The sequence below is a fragment of the Bos indicus genome, chromosome 7, assembly GCF_029378745.1.
Source record: "Bos indicus isolate NIAB-ARS_2022 breed Sahiwal x Tharparkar chromosome 7, NIAB-ARS_B.indTharparkar_mat_pri_1.0, whole genome shotgun sequence".
NCBI lineage: Eukaryota > Metazoa > Chordata > Mammalia > Artiodactyla > Bovidae > Bos > Bos indicus.
This window is the reverse complement of record NC_091766.1, coordinates 56,756,606-56,780,605: the sequence shown is the minus strand read 5'-3', so window position 1 is coordinate 56,780,605 and position 24,000 is coordinate 56,756,606. Positions and strand designations below refer to the sequence as shown.

Sequence of the window (24,000 nt, the reverse complement as noted above, 5' to 3'; positions counted from 1 at the left end):
GAGTTACTTAAGAACTGAGTTCGAATCCCCGCTCCATCACTTACTTGCTGGAATAGAGTAAACAAAGAAGCTGCTCTGAGCCTGGCTTTCCCTTCTGTAAAACACATATAACAACACTTTCATTGCAGGTTTATTGTGAGGACAAAGTAAGATAATGCATATAAAATCTCTGGCACCTCTTAAATGCTCACTAGGTCATAATTATCATCACTTCCCTGGTGGCTCAGATGGTAGTGTCTTGGTTGGTAAGAATAACAAGACCCTTGCTAACTGATCCTTACTGAAGTGGTTAGTTGTTAGTCTATATAACCTACTCATGCTCACGTTAAGAAAAGCTGAGGTTGGGGTGAAGTTATGGGTGAGCTTGGGGTTCAGGGGGCACCCAGCCTTGTCTTATGCTCCATCCGCTCCATAAACCTGCAATCGCCTGCCTTTGCATGGAGGCCTATCAATATTTAATGTGTGGGTGTCAATTGCTGTAAACCGAGCACACCCCAGCACCAACTTGAATTAATTATATGCAGGAGGAGTGAAAATAAAATGCCTTTTTCTCAGAGCCCCAAGTTTCACTGCTACACCGAAGCCTGGAAACCACAGGGTGAAAATTTTGCTGATGGAGGACCCCGAGAAGAAGCTGACACAGAAGAGTGACGGCAAACCCCGGAAAGTCCGATTTAAAATCTCTTCCTCCTACAGCGGCCGTGTGTTGAAGCAAGTCTTTGAAGACGGGCAGGAATTAGAGTCACCAAAGGAGGAATACCCTCACAGTTTCCTCCAAGAGTCCCTTGAACCAATGGATGGTGTTTACGGATCTGGGGAAGTCCCGAAGCCCCAGCCGTACTCTCCCAAGCTGACTGCTCAGAGGATCAGCGTGTTTCGAGAGGGTAGTGCCTACACCTTGGCGGGGAGCCAGCATTTCTTCAATGATTACAAGGCCAATGACCATAAGGTTGGTATTGCCCTGGTGTGTAAGCTGTAAGGACTAAAATGTGGTTAGAGAAACACCTAAATGTTTCAGATTGTATCTTGCTTGTACTTGGGTACCAACCAGAGCTTTTGTTGTTGTTTAGCCACTTAGTCATATCTGACTCTTTTTCGACTTCATGGACTGTAGCCCACCATGCTCCTCTGTCCATAGGATTCTCCAGGCAAGAATACTGGATTGGGTAGCCATAACCTCCTCCAGGGGATCTTCCTGACAAAGGGATGGAACACACGTCTTCTGTACATTTCCTGCATTGCAGGCAGATTCTTTACTGCTGAGCCACCGGGGAAGCCCAATCAGCTATAGGTACACACCAAATGCAAAGCTGCCATCAGAATATTTCTGGGACAAAAATAACATTCTTGTTGACTACTTGTTGGAAAGTGCAAAAAGCGTAGCTGGTATTCAAATTCCATCCAGGTTAACAAATTGTAATTGGGTGTTCAGCTGGGATGTCTTGGTAAGTAAATGAAATAGAGATACAGCGGTTTTCAGGTTGCCAGACTGCCGTTTTAGAAAATTATGCTGCAATGGGTTGTTCTTTTTCCTGGAAGAGCTAAGCGTTTGAAGGTGCTTACTTTACTCCAGCCGATTATTTAATTTATGGTTTATCCATATCTTGCTTTGTTTCTTACCTCCCTCCTGCTGCCTGCTTTTTAAAAATGCTTGTTTATTTCTTTTGCCTTTCCATTGCTTGTTAGCAGGAATCCTGGGTGGGTGGAACCCTGGGAAGAAATGGAAAAAGCAGATCAGCTAGAGGAAATGTTACGTATGGAAGATGTTTGAGCTAATAGTTAGATAAAAACATGTATTTTATCTGTGAATTTCAGTTATTTTCTTCAGTACCAAAGATCATCAAAAGCCCATACATGATTTTCTTTGAAGCTAGAAGAGTCTGGAACTTATTCACTGATTTCCACAAACAGGATGTGTGCATGTGTTCTCTGCTGCAGGAGGACCATGAATGCCTTGAAAAAAAAAAAGCTTAAGTGCAATTATATAATGTACCATGTTATTAATGAATAGCACACCAGGATATGTTTTCATCTTTAAAGTGTAAAATTCAGGTCATTACTCTCTAATCATTTATATTGTTCTTTTCCTAAGGAAACAGGTTACATAGCGATAGCAGACAAATGTACTGGCCTTGTTGGCATTAGTATAAGTTTAATTATGAGCATGTCCACATTTATTGAAGATAATACCAGGTTTCTTTTTGATATTCAAGGGGGCTGGAATGAACAATTCCTTTTGTTAGTGGAGTGACTTCTGCATTAAAGGCTGCTGCTGCTGCTAAGTTGCTTCAGTCATGTCCGACTCTGTGCAACCCCACAGAGGCAGCCCACCAGGCTCCCCCATCCCTGGGATTCTCCAGGCAAGAACACTGGAGTGGGCTGCCATTTCTTTCTCCAATGCATGAAAGTGAAAAGTGAAAGTGAAGTCGCTCAGTTGTGTCTGACTCTTAGCGACCCCATGGACTGCAGCCCACCAGGCTCCTCCATCCATGCGATGTTCTAGGCAAGAGTACTGGAGTGGGGTGCCATTGCCTTCTCTGCATTAAGGCACTTCTGCATTAAAATTGCATTCTACCTCATTGGGTCTTCTCCACAACCTTGAGGAGAAAGATTGTGAAAAATGTAGAGTCGTTTCCATTTTACAAATGAGGAAAATTGAGTTCCAGGTTGTAAGAGACTCATTAGGTACAGAGTTAGAATAAAAATTTAGGTCTTCTAATTCTGTATATTCTTGGCCCTATGGAATGTTCTTTTTAAGAGAATAAGACCATTAATAATAGTGATGATAATGATTATAATAGTAACCATTTTTTCAAGTGATTATTATGTCCTGGGTACTTGGTTATATCTTGTACTTACAGTACCTCTTTTAATCATATCTCATTTGTAGTTTTAGAATTTATAAAGTCAGAGTTTATACAAACTTTGCACAAGTCCGTGGTTTATAGTATTGAACTGTTTGACCTTCATCAGTCATGTGTCACACTTGGCATTTGTGTAAAGGTGTGATTAGGCATGGACTTAATAAAACCAGACGCCTCAGTCTTACTGACAGCACCGTACAGTGGTTTTAAACACAGTGCTCTCTAGCCCAGTTTCAGGGTTTGATTTCTGCCTGGTCTGGTTGTCCTTGGTTTCTTTGTGGCATGAACAAATGCCACATCCTGCTGCTAGCCAGTCTCTGGGTGTGAGAGTGGTCAGGTTGGATTTTTGCAGCACTACCCACTGAAATAGGTTGTTAATGTGGTGCTTGGGAAAAATAAGGAAATGAGAGCTGGGAAGACATGATTTTTCAATAGTGAATCCAACTGTGAAATAACCCTTAGTAAATATTGGCTTTGCAGCAACATTGGGTAGCAGTTAAGCACAGCAATTAAAAAGAAGGGCTCTGAACTTGAACAGATATTTGTATACCAGTGTTCATAGCAGCCCAATTGCCCACAGGTGGAAGCAAATATCAATCAATAGATGAATGCACAAACAAAACATGGTATATACATACAATAGAATATTATTCGGCCTTAAAAGGAAGGACATTTCAATACATGCTATAACACAGATGAATCTTAAGGACATTATGCTAAGTGAAGTAAGCTGGTCACAATAAGATAATTGTATGATTCCACTTGTATGAGGTACTAGCACAGTCAAATTTATAGGACAGAAAGTATAATGTTGCTTGCCATGGGCTAGGGAGGGCAGAAGGTGGAGTTTAATGAGTACAGAGTTTCAGTTTGGAAATGAGAAAAAGTTCTGGACGTGGGTGGTGGAGATGGCTGTACAGCAGTGTAAAAGTGCTGATGCCCCTGGATTGTGCCTTACAAAAGGTTAAAGTGGTAACTTTTATGTACACTTTTAGGTCACTTCTGTCGTGTCCGACTCTGTGCGACCCCATAGACGGCAGCCCACCAGGCTCCCCCGTCCCTGGGATTCTCCAGGCAAGAATACTGGAGTGGGTTGCCATTTCCTTCTCCAGTGCATGAAAGTGAAAAGTGAAAGTGAAGCTGCTCAGTCATGTCGACTCTTAGCAGCCCCATGGACTACAGCCAACCAGGCTCCTCCGTCCATGGGATTTTCCAGGCAAGAGTACTGGAGTGGGGTGCCATTGATATTTTATCATAATAAAATAATAATCATAAAAAGCAAGGCTCTGATGTCAGTTAAACCTGGACTTGATGTCCGTCCAGCCCACTTACTCTGTGAGCTTGGGCAAGCCACTTAACCTTGTGATAATAAAAGTACATGCTTGCAGAGATTATTGTGATGATTAAAAATATCAAAGACCTGAAAGTACTTAGCACTGTGCCTGGCACACACTGTATCTGCTCAGTACGTGCTACCTACCGTGACAATGACCAGGCTCTTATTAAGGAAATACTGAGGCTTTTAAAATTTAATGTGATGGATAGAGAAAATCTTATAAACAGATATTTTAAGGATTTGAAACTGACTGAAGTATATGTATGTGTGCATGCTTAGTCATGTCTAACTCTGTGATGCCATGGACTCTTGCCCACCAGGCTCCTCTGTCCATGGGATTTTCCAGGCAAGAGTACTGAAATGGGTTGTCATTTCATCCTCCAGGAGATCTTCCTGACCCACGGATCAAACCTACATCTCCTGTGACTCCTGCATTGGCAGGCAATTCTTTACCACTGAGCACTTTACCCTAAGTATAAAGTGAAAGTGAAGTCACTCAATCATGTCCGACTCTTTGCGACCCCATGGACTGTAGCCTACCAGGCTCCTCCCTCCATGGGATTCTCCAGGCAAGAGTACTGGAGTGGGTTGCCATTTCCTTCTCCAGGGGATCTTCCCGACCCAGGGATCGAACCCATGTCTCCTGCATTCCAGGCAGACACTTTAGCTTTCGAGCCATCAGGGAAGCCCTTACCCTAAGTATACTACTGCTAAGTCACTTCAGTCGTGTCTGACTCTGTGCGACCCCATAGACGGCAGCCCACCAGGCTCCCCCGTCCCTGGGATTCTCCAGGCAAGAACCCTGGAGTGGGTTGCCATTTCCTTCTCCGATGCATGAAAAGTGAAAGTGAAGTTGCTCAGTCCTGCCCGACCCTTAGCAACGCCATGGACTGCAGCCTTCCAGGCTCCTCTGTCCATGGGATTTTCCAGGCAAGAGTACTGGAGTGGGGTGCCATTGCCTAGGGTCATTAAAAAAGATGAAACGGAGGGACTTCCCTGTGAACCAGGGGCTAAGACTCCGTGCTCCCAAAGCAGGGGGCTGGGATTCCATCTCTGGTCATGGAACTAGATTTTGCATGCTGCAACTAAAGATCTTGCATGCCACAATTAAGACCTAGAGCAGCCAAAAAAGGGGGGTGGGGGTGGGGGCGGGGAGGAGGAAGGAAAGAAACATTTATTGAACATGAACTTTCTGTACTGTTATGCAATTTCATCCTCACAATAATTTTGGGAGGAAGAGTTTAACAAATTGGAAAAACAGAAGTTCATGGAGGTTAAATAACTTACAGACTTCACATGGTTGTCAAATAGAATTTGAACTCAGATTTGTCCACCTCCAAAGCACATTGAGTTCCTAGTCCCAACAAGACATGTCTGCATTTAAACACAGAGCAGTGGAAGGTTGCATGCTCCCTGAATGGCAATCCCAGTCCCATTGCTTTTGACATCAGAGTATTTATGAATACTTAATCTTATATAAGTTGACATTCTGGGATTATGGAATAAAACAAAAACGTCCTGGCTCTATGCTGACCCTCTATAATGTAAGTGTTCCTCACAGGCACTGGAGTGTAACTGGATAATGTGAACTTTAGTTACACCTAGATGCAAGGAAGAACTTGGCTGTCATGGTAACGGAAACATAAACACACCTTAAAGGTGATTTGGGATCCTCCATCTTGGGAGTATATTAAAAATACATTTACTATCCTGGGTGTCTCAGATGTTGTCCAGCTGAGAAACAGGAGGTTGGGCCAGATAAGTGAAATTTGTTTTTTTCATATGTTAAGAATTTTGAAAAACTAGCCTTATGTATGAAAAAAACTTCTGAGTAATTGAACCTCTTCGGCTATTACTAGAAATAGAAATGGAACCTTCCAAAGGTACCACCATCTTTATCTTCTGATGCTCAGAAACTGATAGTCCAGAGTGTGAAACAGGAACCCAGCATGCATCAAACAATAGGAAATGGAAGCTGCCACATGATCCCTTGACGAGAGGGAGAGGATACAGGGCCAGGTAGGAAGCTTGTGGCTTCATTAATAATTATTGAAAACTCTGTGGGTGTTTCAAGGAAGGGGACCTGAAGATTGAAGTCCTGCTCAAGCCGGGTTGTGCCTGAATGCATGAGGGCTAAATAGGAGACTGCTTAATTGTGTCATGTAAACAGATTTGGTTTATATAGTTCTGTAAAAGCAGGGCAAAACATTTCGTGCTGGGGATCGTAGCTATGTAGCGTGATTAATACTAACTGCAGTAAAAACATCATTTGCATAGTATCTTCAGCTTTTGCACACTCTAACGTATTTTTCATTGTGCCCTCACCCTTAGATGTTGATATAATTAGCCTCAGGGATGAGAGTTAAAACATTTAACCACAGGAACATTGAGGTCAGCTCAGAAGTCAGGAGAGTGTTGGGGCAGGGTCCTGATAGCTGGGTTCCTGAGCATTAATATTTACACCGCTGGGTTTGTGGGTGAGAGAGGCTCCCTCAGGAAAGGAGTTTGAGAAACAGGAAGGTGCTCAGGAGTCTCAGGACAGCACCTGATTATCAGCTAGTATGGAAATATTTGTGTATTTTAATCACTACTTTATTTGTGATGGTGCCCACCATTTGGCTGCCAGCCCATTTGCATGAAAACACTGAGGTCCTGAGAGACCAAATGGCTCTCCTGTATCTCACAATTGGTGGATGGTGGAATTGGGATACAGTGTTGTTTCCCCTCTAAGCTATCTGTGAAGAAGTATGTGTTCTTAGTTAACTGACGTCTAAACATTTCCTGCCCAGACTCCTCTGCTGCACTGTAAAATTGTCCAAGTTGTTTCTCAGCAAATGATGAAGTAACACCTGATAAATCTATAGACGGGGACATAAGCTATTAATAATGATGCTGCAGGCTTCCCCGGTGGTGCAGGTGATAAAGAATGCACCTTCCAGTGTAGGAGGTGCAAGAGATGCAGTTTCAATCCCTGGGTCGGGAATATACCTTGGAGAGGGAAATGGCAACCCACTCCAGTATTCTTGCCTGGGAAATCCCATGGACAGAGGCACCTCATGGGCCACAGTCCATGGGATTGCAGAGAATTGGACATGACTGAGCATGCACAGACAGTATTTTAATTGACATAAAAATGTTGATCATATATGAATAATGAACACACACAACATATATATGTATAATCTTACTTGGTGGAGGGGGTGTTTGTTTGTGAATAGTATAGTGTAGGTGCTCGGAGAAGGCAATGGCACCCCACTCCAGTACTCTTGCCTGGGAAATCCCATGGACGGAGGAGCCTGGAGGGCTGCAGTCCATGGGGTCGCTGAGGGTCGGACACGACTGAGCAACTTCACTTTCACGTTTCACTTTCATGCATTGGAGAAGGAAATGGCAACCCACTCCAGTGTTCTTGCCTGGAGAATCTCAGGGACGGGGGAGCCTGGTGGGCTGCCCTCTATGGGGTCACACAGAGTCGGACACGACTGAAGGACTTAGCAGCAGTATAGTGTAGGTGCTAAGAATATGGACCTTAGAGTGAGACAGACTTGAGTTTAAATTCCAGCCACAAACCCTGAATAACTGCAACTTTGGAAAGCTCTTAACCTCACTGAGCCTCAGTCTCTTCTTCTGTAAAATGTATAGAAATCGTTGCATCAGTATCATAGGGATGTTAGGGAGGGAAGTGAGGTAATGTTTGTAAAATGCTTAGCATGATGCCTGATGTTCAATAAATGCTATCCACTAATAGTGAATTCAATAAATTGTATCTACTATTATTACTAATAGGACTTCCAGGTGGCTCAGACAGTAAAGAATCTGTCCGCAATGTGGGAGACCCAGTTTCAATCCCTTGTTGGGAAGATCCTCTGGAGAAGGGAATGGCAAGCCACTCCAGTATTCTTGCCTGGAGAATTTTATGGACAGAGGACCCTGGTGGGCTACACTCCATGGGATTGCAAAGAGTCGGACATGACTGAGTGGCTAACACACACATTATTACTTATGCATAAAATTTTGGAGAGAGGTTTATTTATTTAAAAAATTCAATTTATTGATTTCTTACAATCAAATACTGCCAGCTAGCATTACTTCCACTCATGCATCTTTAGAAACAAAAGGATATTTCCTTGGTATTTTCAAGTGATGTATTATGCAGTAAACAAAAAAAGTTAGAACTTAAAATTTATCCCTAATTAATTACATAAACTGGTAAATTGTTTAAGAAGCATAACTAATAATTTGGTTTCTGAGAGATTTATTTTTTAAAAGCATTCCTATATATGCGTACATCTCTCACTCTGCCCAGCCCTGCACCAGCTCCCATGGTATGTAGTAAGAATAGAAGCTCAGGACCTTGTCCTGCAGAGCCCTACATTGTAGTCATGTGATTAGTTCAGCTCTGATTGGTTACCATCAACAGGAAATAAGAAGCTGGCGATCAGACAGTAAAGAATCTGTCCACAGTGTGGGAGACCCAGTTTCAATCCCTTGTTTTCAGACAGAACAGAGAATCCAGGGAATGAATTATAGTTTGGGGTTGTGATGGGACCCCAAATGCTGGATGGATGGTATATATCTTTCCTGGGATGTTGAAGGGATTCTGCAGCCCTGTATTTGGTGACTGGGGCATCACCAAGCTCATTCTTCATGTCTCTAGTCCCCACCTATTATAGATTTTGGAAAGATAATCATCTACACAAATAACCTGAAAATCATTCGAACTCCAATGGACAAGAGAGATTTCATGAGGAAAATGCTCCAAAAGGAAGAGGAGGCTGAGGAAGAGTCTCTGATGAGCAAAGAAGAAATCTGTGCACACCAGAACCATGGTCCTTTGCCAGAGATGGAAGGCACCTTCCCCCATAACCAGTACCCACAGGTGTGTCCCCGCAGTTCACTGCTCTGTGCAGGGCTGGCCCTAGAGCTGTGTCCTCCAAATTGTTTTGATTGTGTACTCTTTAATGTACGGTTTAATATGAATACCTATGATGTCTAAATGTTAATGATATTGAGAAATTTTAACTTTCTTTTATTTTAGTGTTTTATCAGATTTTATTGTTAGCAATAATGGTTACAAGTCCATATTGCAAATACAATTTGAATTATTTTGAATGATTTCTTTAAAGATCTGATTAGGTGTTTATTGTTTTCACTTTGCAGTGTGGCTTAGAGCAGCCTGTTCTAGACATGGAAGAAAAAAATTACCTCTGTCCTTTTCTTATGGGTTTGCTTGTGCTTCTCTTATTGGTTAATGCTCAACCCACAGTTTCCCTGAAGAAATCTAACAAAGCTACTTGTCTTTAGATTTCATGGAGATTTAGTTCAGTTCAGTTGTTGAGTTGTGTCTGACTCTTTGAGACCCCATGGACTGCAGCACACCAGGCTTCCCTGTCCATCACCAACTCCTGGAGTTTGCTCAAACTCACATCCATTGAGTCGGTGACGCCATCCAACCATCTCATCCTCTGTCATCCCCTTCTTCTCCTGCCTTCAGTCCTTCGCAGCATCAGGGTCTTTCCCAAGGAGTCAGTTCTTTGCATCAGGTGACCAAAGTATTGGAGTTTCAGCTTCAGCATCAGTCCTTCCAATGAATATTCAGGACTGATTTCCTTTAGGATTGACTGGTTTGGTCTTCTTGCAGTCCAAGGGACTCTTAAGAGTCTTCTCCAACACCACAGTTCAAAAGCATCAATTCTTCAGTGTTTAGGTTTTTTTATAGTCCAACTCTCACATTCATACATGATTACTAGAAAAACCATAGCTTTGACTAGACGGACCTTTGTTGGCAAAGTAGTGTCTCTGCTTTATAATATGCTGTCTAGGTTGGTCATAGCTTTTCTTCCAAAGAGCAAGTAAGTGTCTTTTAATCTGCAGTGATTTTCGATCCCAAGAAGATAAAATCTCTCACTGTTTCCATTATTTCCCCATCTATTTGCCATGAAGTGATGGGACTGGATGCCATGATCTTAAGTTTTTGAATGTTGAGTTTTAAGCCAACTTTTTTACTCTCCTCTTTCATTTTCATCAAAGGGCTCTTTAGTTCCTCTTCGCTTTCTGCCATAAGAGTGGTGTCACTTGCGAATCTGAGGTTATTGATTCCTGGCAATCTTGATTCCAGCTTGTGCTTCATCCAGCCCAGTGTTTCTCATGATGTACTCTGCATATAAGTTAAATAAGCAGGGTGACAATATATAGCCTTGATGTACTCTTTTCCCAATTTGGAACTGGTTCACTGTCCCATGTCTGGTTCTAACTGTTGCTTCTTGACCTGAATACAAATTTCTCAGGAGGTAGGTTAGGTGGTCTAGTATTCCCATCTCTGGAAGAATTTTCCACAATTTATCGTGATCCACATAGTTAAAGGCTTAGGCGTAGTCAATAAAGCAGAAGCTGATGTTTTTCTGGAACTCTCTTGCTTTTTTGATAATCCAGTGGATGTTGGCAATTTGATTTCTGGTTCTGCTGCCTTTTCTAAATCCAACTTGAACATCTGAAAGTTCACAGTTTATGTACTATTGAAGCCTGCCATGGAGAATTTTGAGCATTACTTTACTAGCATGTGAGATGAGTGCAATTGTGCAGTAGTTTGAACATTCTTTGACATTGCCTTTCTTTGAGATTGGAATGAAAACTGACTTTTTCCAGTCCTGTGGCCACCAATGTGGCCACCGTTTTCCAAATTTGCTGGCATATTGAGTGCAGCACTTTCATAGCATCATCTTTTAGGATTTGAAATAGCTCAACGGAATTCCATAATGTCCACTGGCTTTGTTCATAGTGATGCTTCCTAAGCCCACTTGACTTCGAATTCCAGGATGTCTGGCTCTAGGTGAGTAATCACACTGTCGTGATTATCTGGGTTGTGAAGATCTTTTTTGTACAATTCTTCTGTGTACTCTTGTCACCTCTTCATAATATCTTCTGCTTCTTTTAGGTCCATACCATTTCTGTCCTTTATTGTGCCCATCTTTGCATAAAATGTTCCCTGGTATCTATCAGATCAGATCAGTCACTCAGTCGTGTCCGACTCTTTGCGACCCCATGAATCGCAGCACGCCAGGCCTCCCTGTCCATCACCAACTCCCAGAGTTCACTCAGACTCACATCCATCGAGTCAGTGATGCCATCCAGCCATCTCATCCTCTGTCGTCCCCTTCTCCTCCTGCCCCCAATCCCTCCCAGCATCAGAGTCTTTTCCAATGAGTCAACTCTTCGCATGAGGTGGCCAAAGTACTGGAGTTTCAGCTTCAGCATCATTCCCTCCAAAGAAATCCCAGGGCTGATCTCCTTCAGAATGGACTGGTTGGATCTCCTTGCAGTCCAAGGGACTCTCAAGAGTCTTCTCCAACACCACAGCTCAAAAGTATCAATTCTTCGGCACTCAGCCTTCTTCACAGTCCAACTCTCACATCCATACATGACCACAGGAAAAACCATAGACTTGACTAGACGAACCTTTGTTGGCAAAGTAATGTCTCTGCTTTTGAATATGCTATCTAGGTTGGTCATAACTTTCCTTCCAAGGAGTAAACGTCTTTTAATTTCATGGCTGCAGTCACCATCTGCAGTGATTTTGGAGCCCAGAAAAATAAAGTCTGACACTGTTTCCACTGTTTCCCCATCTATTTCCCATGAAGTGATGGGACCGGATGCCATGATCTTCGTTTTCTGAATGTTGAGCTTTAAGCCAACTTTTTCACTCTCCACTTTCATTTTCATCAAGAGGCTTTTGAGTTCCTCTTCACTTTCTGCCATAAGGGTGGTGTCATCTGCATATCTGAGGTGATTGATATTTCTCCCGGCAATCTTGATTCCAGTTTGTGTTTCTTCCAGTCCAGCGTTTCTCATGATGTACTCTGCATATAAGTTAAATAAACAGGGTGACAATATACAGCCTTGATGAATTCCTTTTCCTATTTGGAACCAGTCTGTTGTTCCATGTCCAGTTCTAACTGTTGCTTCCTGACCTGCATACAAATTTCTCAAGAGGCAGATCAGGTGGTCTGGTATTCCCATCTCTTTCAGAATTTTCCACAGTTTATTGTGATCCACACAGTCAAAGGCTTTGGCATAGTCAATAAAGCAGAAATAGATGTTTTTCTGGAACTCTCTTGCTTTTCCATGATCCAGCGGATGTTGGCAATTTGATCTCTGGTTTCTCTGCCTTTTCTAAAACCAGCTTGAACATCAGGAAGTTCACAGTTCACATATTGCTGAAGCCTGGCTTGGCGAATTTTGAGCATTACTTTACTAGCATGTGAGATGAGTACAATTGTGCGGTAGTTTGAGCATTCTTTGGCATTGCCTTTCTTTGGGATTGGAATGAAAACTGACCTTTTCCAGTCCTGTGGCCACTGCTGAGTTTTCCAAATTTGCTGGCATATTGAGTGCAGCACTTTCACAGCATCATCTTTCAGGATTTGGAATAGCTCAACTAGAATTCCATCACCTCCACTAGCTTTGTTCGTAGTGATGCTTTCTAAGGCCCACTTGACTTCACATTCCAGGATGTCTGGCTCTAGGTCCGTGATCACACCATCATGATTATCTGGGTCGTGAAGATCTTTTTTGTACAGTTCTTCTGTGTATTCTTGCCATCTCTTCTTAATATCTTCTGCTTCTGTTAGGTCCATACCCTTTCTGTCCTTTATCGAGCTCATCTTTGCATGAAATGTTCCTTTGGTATCTCTGATTTTCTTGAAGAGATCCCTAGTCTTTCCCATTCTGTTGTTTTCCTCTATTTCTTTGCATTGATCACTGAAGAAGGCTTTCTTATCTCTTCTTGCTATTCTTTGGAACTCTGCATTCAGATGTTTATATCTTTCCTTTTCTCCTTTGCTTTTCGCTTCTGTTATTTTCACAGCTATTTGTAAGGCCTCCCCAGACAGCCATTTTGCCTTTTTGCATTTCTTTTCTATGGGAATGGTCTTGATCCCTGTCTCCTGTACAATGTCACGAACCTCATTCCGTAGTTCATCAGGCACTCTATCTATCAGATCTAGGCCCTTAAATCTATTTCTCACTTCCACTGTATAATCATAAGGGATTTGATTTAGGTCATACCTGAATGGTCTAGTGGTTTTCCCTACTTTCTTCAATTTAAGTCTGAATTTGGCAATAAGGAGTTCATGTTCCGAGCCACAGTCAGCTCCTGGTCTTGTTTTTGCTGACTGTATAGAGCTTCTCCATCTTTGGCTGCAAAGAATATAATCAATCTGATTTCGGTGTTGACCATCTGGTGATGTCCATGTATAGAGTCTTCTCTTGTGTTGTTGGAAGAGGGTGTTTGTTATGACCAGTGCATTTTCTTGGCAAAACTCTATCAGTCTTTGCCCTGCTTCATCCCGTATTCCAAGGCCAAATTTGCCTGTTACTCCAGGTGTTTCTTGACTTCCTACTTTTGCATTCCAGTCCCCTATAATGAAAAGGACATCTTTTTTGGGTGTTAGTTCTAAAAGGTCTTGTAGGTCTTCATAGAACCGTTCAACTTCAGCTTCTTCAGCATTACTACTTGGGGCCTAGACTTGGATTACTGTGATATTGAATGGTTTGCCTTGGAAACGAACAGAGATCATTCTGTCGTTTTTGAGATTGCATCCAAGTACTGCATTTTGGACTCTTTTGTTGACCATGATGGTGACTCCATTTCTTCTGAGGGATTCCTGCCAGCAGTAGTAGATATAATGGTCATCTGAGTTAAATTCACCCATTCCAGTCCATTTCAGTTAGGTGATTCCTAGAATGTCGACATTCACTCTTGCCATCTCCTGTTTGACTACTTCCAATTTGCCTTGATTCATGGACCTGACATTCCAGGTTCCTATGCAATATTGCTCTTTACAGCATCGGACCTTGCTTGTATCACCAGTCACATCCACAGCTGGGTATTCTTTTTGCTTTGGCTCCATCCCTTCATTCTTTCTGGAGTTATTTCTCCACTGATCTCCAGTAGCATATTGGGCACCTACTGACCTGGGGAGTTTCTCTTTCAGTATCCCTGGTATCTATAATTTTCTTGAAGAGATCTCTAGTCTTTCCCATTCTGTTGTTTTCCTCTATTTCTTTTCATTGATTACTGAAAAAAGTTTTCTTTTCTCTCCTTGCATTTCTTTGGAACTCTGCATTCAAATGGGTATATCTTTCCTTTTCTCCTTTGCCTTTAACTTCTCTTCTTTTCTCAGCTATTTGTAAGGCCTCCTAAGACAACCTTTCTGCCTTTTTGTGTTTCTTTTTTTTAGGGATGATCTTGATCACTGCCTCCTGTACAAAATCACGAACCTCTATCCACAGTTCTTCAGGCACTCTCTCATGGAGATTAGTTTAGTTAAAACTAAGCAATAACGTCTGTAAGTCCACTAGACCAGAAATTCGTGAACCACATGTTGTAACATGCTGAAAGTGAGTGAAAGAGCAGGGTTGTCATTGTTACTTTATGTAAAGTGAAAGAACTCTACATTATGCATGCAACAGGGTCTCTTGGGTGCTACATTTGTTAAGTTAAGCCCAACCTAGTGAGGGTGCTGGTGTCACCTTGTTTATTAAAAATGGATATCACATTTTCTTTTGAAAATATTATTAAAGCTTCTTACATTCTTTTCAAAAAGTAAGATAAATAATAGTTCAAATGTTTTTTTCTCCTCACACCTTTCAAAGGTGTGCACTCCTTAGAAGCCATTGCTTAGACATGCTCAGACGAGCAGGAAGGTGATGACATTCAGGAGTTCACAGTGTGAAGCTGAGAGTGGGAAAAGCAATTTTGGTGAATGTAAGCAAAGACAGTAAAAGCTTAGGAAACAGCAGAAATGAATTTTCCCTCTTTAGAGTCCATCTCTTGGAACTTGAAGCTGAACCTCCCATGACAAAATGGGCCAGGGGCTTCCTCACATTTGAGTGATATCCCCACCCTGGGAGGGTTTAGGGGACAGGAAGGAGAAGGCCATGACCAGACTCCAGTTCTGCTCACAACCATTCCTGTCTCTTTCAGACCTGACCTCGTACTTGATAAGATAAATTTGAAATACAAATCTGATCATGTGACCCCCTTCCTCATCTTTTCCCCCAGCCCAAAACTTTCAGTTGGCCACTCATCACTTGGGATAAAGCTGAAACTCCTCACTAGTTTTAGAAAGCACTGTGGACTTGCCTTCTTCAGCCTCATGACTTAAACAGATCTCTACTCATTCTCTCTGCCTCAGACCCACTGCCCATCTGCTTACCCCTCAGATGCTCTTTGTTCTTTCCTACCAAAGCCTACTTCCTTGTTCCTAGAATATTCTCCGGACTCCCTACCTCCTTGCCCACAGCCCCTTGAGATCTCGGTGCAGGCATTACTTCCTCAGAGAGACTTCTCCTGGCTGCTGTGAGGATAAAAATCCACGAGGCTGGACTCCTCAAGTTCCTGTGCTCCCCGCCCCCACATTTGTAATCTTACATTTATGTGTGCGATTGTTTGGTTAATGCTTGCTCTTACTCACTAGGATTTGGTCTTTGTGAGGGCAGGGAGAATGCTTGTGTCAGGTGTGAGATCGTAGTTCCAATGCCAAAAAAAAAATAGAGCCTGGCATCGAATTAGGTGCTCAGTGAATAGTAGGTCAATATTTGTGGAATTTGGAACTAAGGGCCAAATGATAAGAAATAGTTTGCCTTCTCTATAGTACTATTCAGAACCTAGCCTAGCAGAAAGGCAGACAGCTAACCTTTGTGATACTAAGCATCACCATCCCACACCATCCCACTTTGAAACTCATTAATTCTTTCTTTTTCCATACCATATTGTAACTTGTAAGAACATGTATTTTCAGAAGAGGACCAGAAATGCAGGTCACACTGCAGGCCTGAATGAAAAAGCAACAACAGCCCTGCCATGACAATTACCTTTAAATTCCATCTGGAGAGAACTATGTATTTTTTTTTTTTTTTTTGGCTCTAGTGCCATAAACTAGGACAGAGATGTGTAGCAAAAAGTTCCCATGAAAGGTTGTACTTCACTTGCCTGTCCTCTAAGCTCTGTTTTAAATTGTTATTTGTTTGCCCCATCTCTCATGCAGTAAATGCCCAGACAACTTTTATTCTAAAATACAGGGTCAGAGAACATCAAGGAGCCCATTCTGACCAAGAGACTCTTTGTTGTATTATATGGAACAGGGAGACAGTAGGGTCTTCTTTGATGAAAGAGCAGGGCCAGGCTAAAAGCCAGGTTAAACTTGAACCTCTGTATTAACTACAAAATGAAAGGAGAGGAATAATTGAATTGAGCCACAGGGAAAAGTAGAAGAGGAAAAATCTGGCCTTGTAATCAGTGGGCTTGAGACCATAAGTCATCTGGACTTCTTTATGCTTTATGTGATCTTACCTTTGAAACAAAATGATAGTAATAATAGCTACCATTTTAATACAAAAATTTTTAATAATTTTAAATTTTTATTTATTTATTTTTGACTGCTCTGTGTCTTCATTGCTTTGTGTGGGCTTTAGCTGCGACAAGCAGGGGTTACTCTTCACTGCGATGCTCAAACTTCTCATTGCAGTGGCTTCTCCTGTTGCAGAGCACAGGCTCTAGGCACGTAGGCTTCAGTAATTGCCGCTCTCAGGCTCTAGAGTGCAGTCTCAGTACTTACAGCTCACGGGCTCTAAAGCTCAGGCTCCGTAGTTGTGGCACACGGGATTACTTGCTCTGTGCCATGTGGAATATTCCTACACCAGGAATTGAACCTGTGTCCCCTTGCAGTGTTAGGCAGGTTCTTATCCACTGCATCACCAGGGAAGTCCTGCCGTTTTTTGAGGGTTCATGTTAGCTAGGCATCATGCCCGTGCAATAGTCCATTTCATTCTTGTAAGGACTCTGTTTGGTAGTTATTATCTGTAGCCTCATTCTGCTGCTGGGGAAATAAAGGCTCAGAGAAATCAAGTAACTTGCCAGAGGTTACCAGAGTCAGTAGTCAAACTCAGGTCCGTCTGGCCTTAATCACTCTGCTCATCAACCCCCAGATTGGCTCTGATTCCCATCTTAAAGGCTGAGTCTCAGATGAAAGCCCTTTTCTTGGTCATGGAGCTAGTGAGAGATGCTTTGGGTAGGTTTGTGGGTTCTAGACCCTAAACTATGCTGTGCAGCTATGCTCTATGTTCTTTTACTAAATATTTTCTGTGGAGAATTTTTTAAAATATCGAGAATGGTAGACAGATGCTATCATGCATGTCTAGTATAGAGCAGAGGCTGAATAAATACCTGTTGAATTAACTGAATAATTAAAAAGGATATGGAGAAGAAACAGTTGGAAGAAGTGTGGTAACTAGGCTAAGAGTGGAAACTCCAGTGAAACCTCTAGCAATGCATCATATAACCAGTGACATAAGATGAGATTTGACTGAGATTTGTTTTTGTTCTTTATGACTTGCTCACCAAGTCATTTAGTTAATCTTTTACCCTGGCATTCTATCCAAATGAATTTTTGGATTGCATGTATAGCATTATGGTAGGATTTTACAGTATTTTCTTTGACAACATTGACTTATATCATTAAAATCTCACCGAGATCACAGGACTTCTCTGGAAGTCCAGTGGTTAAGATTTGGGGGACATGGGTTTGATCCCTGACCAGGGAACTAAGATCCTGCCTGCTGCTCAGCACAGCCACAAATAAATAATTAATTAAGTCTTAGTGGAATCAAGTTCAAAAGAAAAACAATGGATTTGGGAGGAAAAAAAAGGAACATGGCAATTTAATTTTGGCAGATATATTTATAAGGCCCTGATATATATATAAGGACCTGATGCTGGGAAAGGTTGAGGGCATGAAGAGAAGGGAGTAACAGAGGGTGAGATGGTTGGATGGTATCACCAACTCAATGGACATGAGTTTGAGCAAACTTCAGGAGATAGTGAAAGACAGAAGAGCCTGGTATAGTGCAGTCCATCGGGTTGCAAAGTGTCAGACATGACTTAGTGACTGAACAGCAACAACAAATATTTATTTTGCATACTTTAAGGGAAGAAAACAAATTTCCCCACTGTTAATATATCAGAATATGGCAACAATCAATAAAATATTATAAAGGGTGCTTGAATATCATTTGGGATTTTTGTCAGCTGGATAATCACTTCCATTCCTTACATCTAGAATAAATAAAATAAAACTCAGTATCTTCTTAGGCGCTTTGCAGTGCGATGGGGCTATTTTCAGAACTTAGGCCTCCCTTGTCAAAGATGATTTTTATTCTAGGGTTACCAAAGAAAGCTGTGCTAGCTGATTGAGCCACCCAGTGTACTTCAGCTCTCTTGTTAGTTCCTAGAATTTAAGATCAGTAAGAGCTCTCCAGAATTGTTGTTTTGTTTATTTATTTATTTATTTTTTACTGTGCCAGGCTTATGCTGCCTCAGGAAATGATGGAGAAAGGAACTAGCCTGGAGCACTTCTTATCTAGTCAGCAGGAACTTTCAGGGGGATGTGAGACCTCCCAGGCTGGGGGCAATAAAGGAGGGTGGAACTCCTGGTCTGGAAGTGTGAGTGGGTAAGCCTTCCTGGAGGAAGGGCTGCTGAGCTGACTTCTGAGAACAGGCAGGAGTTGCCTGGGTTGAGAGTGGGAAAAGGTCCCTCCAGACCAGCTAGAAAGATACCCAAGAATGAGAGCCTGATGAAAGAAGTAACTGAGAATGTACATATAAGAAGATTGGGTTTTAACCTGAAGTTGATCTGGTGGGCAGGTGTTCATACAAGGTTTCTTGGGTGCTTTCTATGTGGCAATCACAGCTGTAAGTAGCTTCATGAGATTGGCATCTATGAGGAGAATATCCCACAAGACCAGAGGCAGAGACTCTGCTGAATTCATGCCAGAATTGATAGGCGTCTGGATTAGGATTGTGATTATGGAAAAGGGGAAATGGGACAGCTTTGAGAGATGTTCAGAAGATGAAATAGACAGGAATTGGTGCTGAATCCACCTGGTATTGATCTGGTATTGCCCCTTATTTCTTAGAAGGCTCATGGTCTGTGCATGGTCATGGCATGCAAATTTCCTTGAGCTGTCTTAAAGGAAGAGCATGACCATAGCCAAGGGACACACTCTGGTGCCCCTAGGAGGAGGGCAGTCAAGGCCTACAGATTTACTGGCAAGTTTTAGAAATGACTGACTTAAATGGAGAACCTATCCTATGTCAGATAATATACTATAGCATTTACGTAGCCTCATTTAATATTCCAGCTACTCAGAGAAGTAAGCAATACCTGCCGAGATCAGAGGTTGTTATTCTCTCACTAAGTCGTGTCCGACTCTTTGTGACCCCATGGTCTGCAGCATGCCAGGCTTCCCTGTCCTTTACTATCTCCTGGAGCTTGCTCAAGCTCAGGTTCATTGAGTCAGTGATACTATCTAACCATCTCGTCCTCTGTCATCCCCTTCTTCTCATGCCCTCAATTTTTCCCAGCATCAGGGTCTTTTCCAATGAGTTGGCTTTTCACATCAGGTGGTCAAAATATTGGAGCTTCAGCATCAGTCTTTCCAATGAATATTCAGGATTGATTTCCTTTAGGATTGATTGGTTTGATCTCCTTGCTGTCCAAGGGACTCTTAAGAGTCTTCTCCAGGACTACAGTTCAAAAGCATCAGTTCTTTGGCACTCAGCCTTCTTTATGATCCAACTCTCACATTCATACATGACTACTGGAAAAACCATAGTTTTGACTAGATGGACCTTTGTTGGCAAAGTGATATCTCTGCTTTTTTAATATGCTGTCTAGGTTTTTGTCATAGCTTTTCTTCCAAGGAGCAAGTGTCTTTTAATTTCATGGCTGCAGTCACCATCCGCAGTGATTTTGGAGCCCAAGAAAACAAAATATGTCACTGTTTCCATTGCTTCCCCATCTATTTGCCATGAAGTGATGAGACAGGATACCATGATCTTAGTTTTTTGAATGCTGAGTTTCAAGACAGTTTTTTCACTTCCTCTTTCACCCTCATCAAGAGGCTCTTTAGTTCCTCTTCACTTTCTGCCTTTAGAGTGGTATCATCTGCATATCTGAGGTTGTTGGTATTTCTCCTGGCAATCCCAATTCCAGCTTGTGATTCATCCAGCCCAGCATTTTACATGATGTATTCTGCGTATAAGTTAAACAAGAAGGGTGACAATATATAGCCTTGGCATATTCCTTTCCCAATTTTGAACCAGTACATTGTTCAATTTCTGGTTCCAACTGTTGCTTCTTGACCTGCATTCAGGTTTCTCAGGAGGCAGGTAAGGTTGTATGTATACCATCTCTTTAAGAATTTTCCACAATTTGTTGTGATTCACACAGTCAAAGGTTTAGTGTAGTCAATGAAGCAGAAGTAGATGGTTTTCTGGAATTCCCTTGCTTTTCTATGATCCAACAGATGTTGGCAATTTGATCTCTGGTTCTTCTGCGTTTTCTAAATCCAGCTTGTACCTCTGGAAGTTCTCAGTTCACACACTGTTGAAGCCTAGCTTGAAGGATTTTGAGCACTACCTTGCTAGCGTGTGAAATGAGTGCCATTGTGTAGTAGTTTGAATATTCTTTGGGACTGCCTTTTTTGGGGATTGGAATGAAAACTGACTTTTCCTAGTCCTATGGCCACTGCTGAGTTTTCTAAATTTGCTGACATGCAGAGTGCAGCACTTTAACAGCATCATCTTTTAGGATTTGAAGTAGCTCAGCTGGAATTCCATCACCTCCACGAGCTTTGTTCATAGTAATGCGTCCTAAGGCTCACTAGACTTTACACTCCAGGATGTCTGGCTCTAGGTGAGTGATCACACCATTGTGGTTATCCAGGTCGTTAAGATCTTTTTTGTATAGTTCTTCTGTGTATTCTTGCCACAGATCACAGATGAAGAAACAGATTTAGGGTGGTTAAGGGGAACTGTCTAAGGTGCACAGTTGATGTCAGAGGCAGGCCTCAGCTCCAGGCTGCTGACTTCAGAACAAAGCTCTTTAATCACCGAGCTCTGTCATGGTTCTCAAAGAATAAAGATAAAGTACTGCTGGAATTCAGCTCTAAGCTCTGAAGGGTTGCAACATTCACTCATGCATCCACTCAGGCACACAGAAAAATCTAAAGCACCTGCTATTGGGTGACTGCGATGAGGGGTAACATACAGAGTCTACGGAGTACAGATCTCAAGTACCTGACTGTCTAGGAGCCACGCCTGCTTCCTCCTCTTCAAGCTGTGTGCCCACTGGCATATGACTGAGCTTCTCAAGGTCTCTTTTTTCCATCTGTAATATAGGGATGGTACTACTTCCACTATCTCACAGGGGTATTGTGAGGATTAGATGAGTTGTTGATAGAACTCTTAGAACAGCACCCAGGGAATTCCCTGTCTGTCCAGTGGTTAGGACTCTGCACCTTTACTGCTGAGAGCCTGGGTTCGGAACAGTGCTTGGCACCTTCTAGGAGTTCTACAGGTGTCTTCTGTTTGGCAATGAGAAACAGGAAGTCCTTCCCTTACAGACACAGACATAACATGTCAGATAGTGACAAGAGAGATGAAGGTCCAGTTGGGGAGTGCATGGCCTGGTGGCTGGGGCTGCAGTCTTAGAGAGGTCTTCTGGGTTAATTTCTGATAAAGTGCTGTGATTGTTCTGTGCCCCTAGCCATTTCCCCTACTGGCATTTATGGGAAGCACTTTCCTTTAACACAGACCCAGCCTTTGCGGGTTCCCAGGGCTGTGTTGACTTGCGTGTGAACGATGGATTGAAACTGCTGCTGTAATGTAACCCTGACCTGTCTCTTGCAGGAAGGGGAGCATCCCGAGGACAACTGTTTCCACTGCCGAGGGTCGGGCAGTGCCACCTGCTCTCTGTGCCACGGCAGCAAGTTCTCGATGCTGGCCAACAGATTTAAGGAGTCCTATCGGGCCCTGCGGTGCCCTGCCTGCAATGAGAATGGCCTGCAGCCTTGCCAGATCTGCAATCAATAGCCTGTGGGCTTTGTAGGTCTACTTTGATGGCTTCTTCCCTGAAGTTATTTCTGATAAACTGCTCCTCCTCCATCTCCTCCTCCTTCTCCCAGCAAGGAAGCCATGGTGGCTGCAGCACTTCCAGCACTGACACAACTCAGTTACTCAATCACATTTTGTGAGGCTGGTAACTTCTCCATGTGGGTCTAAGTGACAGAGGCATTTTTGAATTAGAGTCTGTTTTGAAGCTGTTCTAAAATGATCCTTCTAGAACCATGCACATGTATCTCACTTGACTTAGCTTAGTTTTCTCCTGGCATAAGTGAACAAATAAATGTACAGTTCAGGCAGCAGGTTGAAGTCATTTTCTGGTTGGGAGTTATTTTGCAAAATTATGCCATGAGAGAGGAATTAAAAAAAACAAACGCAGATTTCTTAGGAACTGAATTCCTGAATTTCTCAGGAACTGAAATGCTTATAATGCATTTCAAATTGGTCAAATTGCATTTTTTAATAAAGCAGAAGAGGAAAGGGATGCCCATTGCTGAATGCACTAGCACGTTACTGAAAACAAAATAGGATGTACACGGTTCTTGCTGAAGACAGGCAAGCTGAGGAGGCCTTTTTTTCAAAGTCCTGAGTCTCTCCCTTTGTGATGTGCTTGGGTAATATGCATGTAGGCAACGACCAGTGCTACTTATTAGGACAAGATGAGATAAGATATATCTGTGTGCCTCTGAACTACTGAGGTTATAAGCCAAGTCAAAATCATTTATGATAAATTTGGTGCTTAAGTGTGTGTGTGTATCTGTGTCTGTCTATGTGTGTGTGTGTGATATGACTTCTTCCAGCCCCCAAATTATTACCAAATAAATGAATTTATTTTAAGGCTAAGATATAGCCATGATCTCTTCATAAAAGACTATGGATATATTATAGGTATCTATTGGAAATTAAAAAAAAACAACAAAACTAACCAAGGCTGTTTAGCAATTATGTTTCTACTGTCTATGAATACACATACTAAGAATAATTTTTCCTCTTAAAGTTGGTTGTAAAATAAGAAAAATAGTTTTGTTAATGAACTTTTGTAACTCTAACAGCCCCTCCCTTCCCCCTTGAGAAATTCATTATCTATTGAGGCTCATCGCTTTTCCATGGTAATTATTTTGATTTTCTTAACTATTTCAAGATTTATTTGTTAGTCTCTATATTCAGCTGTTAAGATACTTCAGTAGTGGAGTGCTTTTCAGATAATATAAATACTTCTTATAAAAATGCTATTTGCATAGACAAAGATGTTTCTATAAACTGTTATACAAAGTCAGGTAAGTCAGTAAAACAAATATTGTATAGTAACACATATATGTGAAATCTAGAAAAATGGTACAAATGAACCTATTTACAAAACAGAAATAGAAACACAGACATAGAGAACAAATGTATGGACCCAGGTGAGGAAAGGAGGGATGGGATAAACGGGGAGATTGGGATTGACATACACACGCTATTGATACTATGTATAAACTAGATAACAAATGAGAATCTACAGCACAGGGAACTCTACTCAGTCCTCTGTGGTGGCCTAAATGGGAAGGAAATCCAAAAAAAGGGGATATATATACGTATAGCTGATTCACTTTGCTCTACAGCAGAAACCAATACAACATTGTAAAGTAACTATACTCCAATAAAATTTTAAAAAAGATTACCTCTTGAAAAAAGTATTAAAGTATTTTTTGAAAACATGAAAATTGCGCCTGTTCTCTTTTAGCCAAAACAATGGAACTGTTGCTCACCAACTTTCTTTGCTTCTGTACTTAACCATTTCCTGACTGTTTATCTTTTCTTACAGCCATTGGCCCTTCCTGTCTTTCCAGATACCAGAG

At 42.0% G+C, this 24,000-nt stretch overlaps 1 protein-coding gene across 1 annotated transcript; it reads left to right on the top strand.

The window, feature by feature from the left end:
• The first annotated feature begins 613 nt into the window (after positions 1–613).
• Positions 614–23,232, top strand: GRXCR2 (glutaredoxin and cysteine rich domain containing 2). Its single transcript, XM_019965168.2, has 3 exons — positions 614–949; positions 8,858–9,079; positions 21,950–23,232. The coding sequence occupies exons 1-3, from the start codon at positions 614–616 to the stop codon at positions 22,130–22,132; spliced, it is 741 nt and encodes a 246-aa protein (XP_019820727.1). The 3' UTR covers positions 22,133–23,232.
• Positions 23,233–24,000: the final 768 nt, after the last annotated feature.

Coding starts and splice junctions, on each gene's coding strand:
- GRXCR2 (XM_019965168.2), top strand. CDS start 614: ATGGAGGACCCCGAGAAGAAGCTGACACAGAAGAGTGACGGCAAACCC. Junction 950..8,857: donor ACAAGGCCAATGACCATAAG/GTTGGTATTGCC, acceptor TCATGTCTCTAG/TCCCCACCTATTATAGATTT. Junction 9,080..21,949: donor CCCATAACCAGTACCCACAG/GTGTGTCCCCGC, acceptor TGTCTCTTGCAG/GAAGGGGAGCATCCCGAGGA.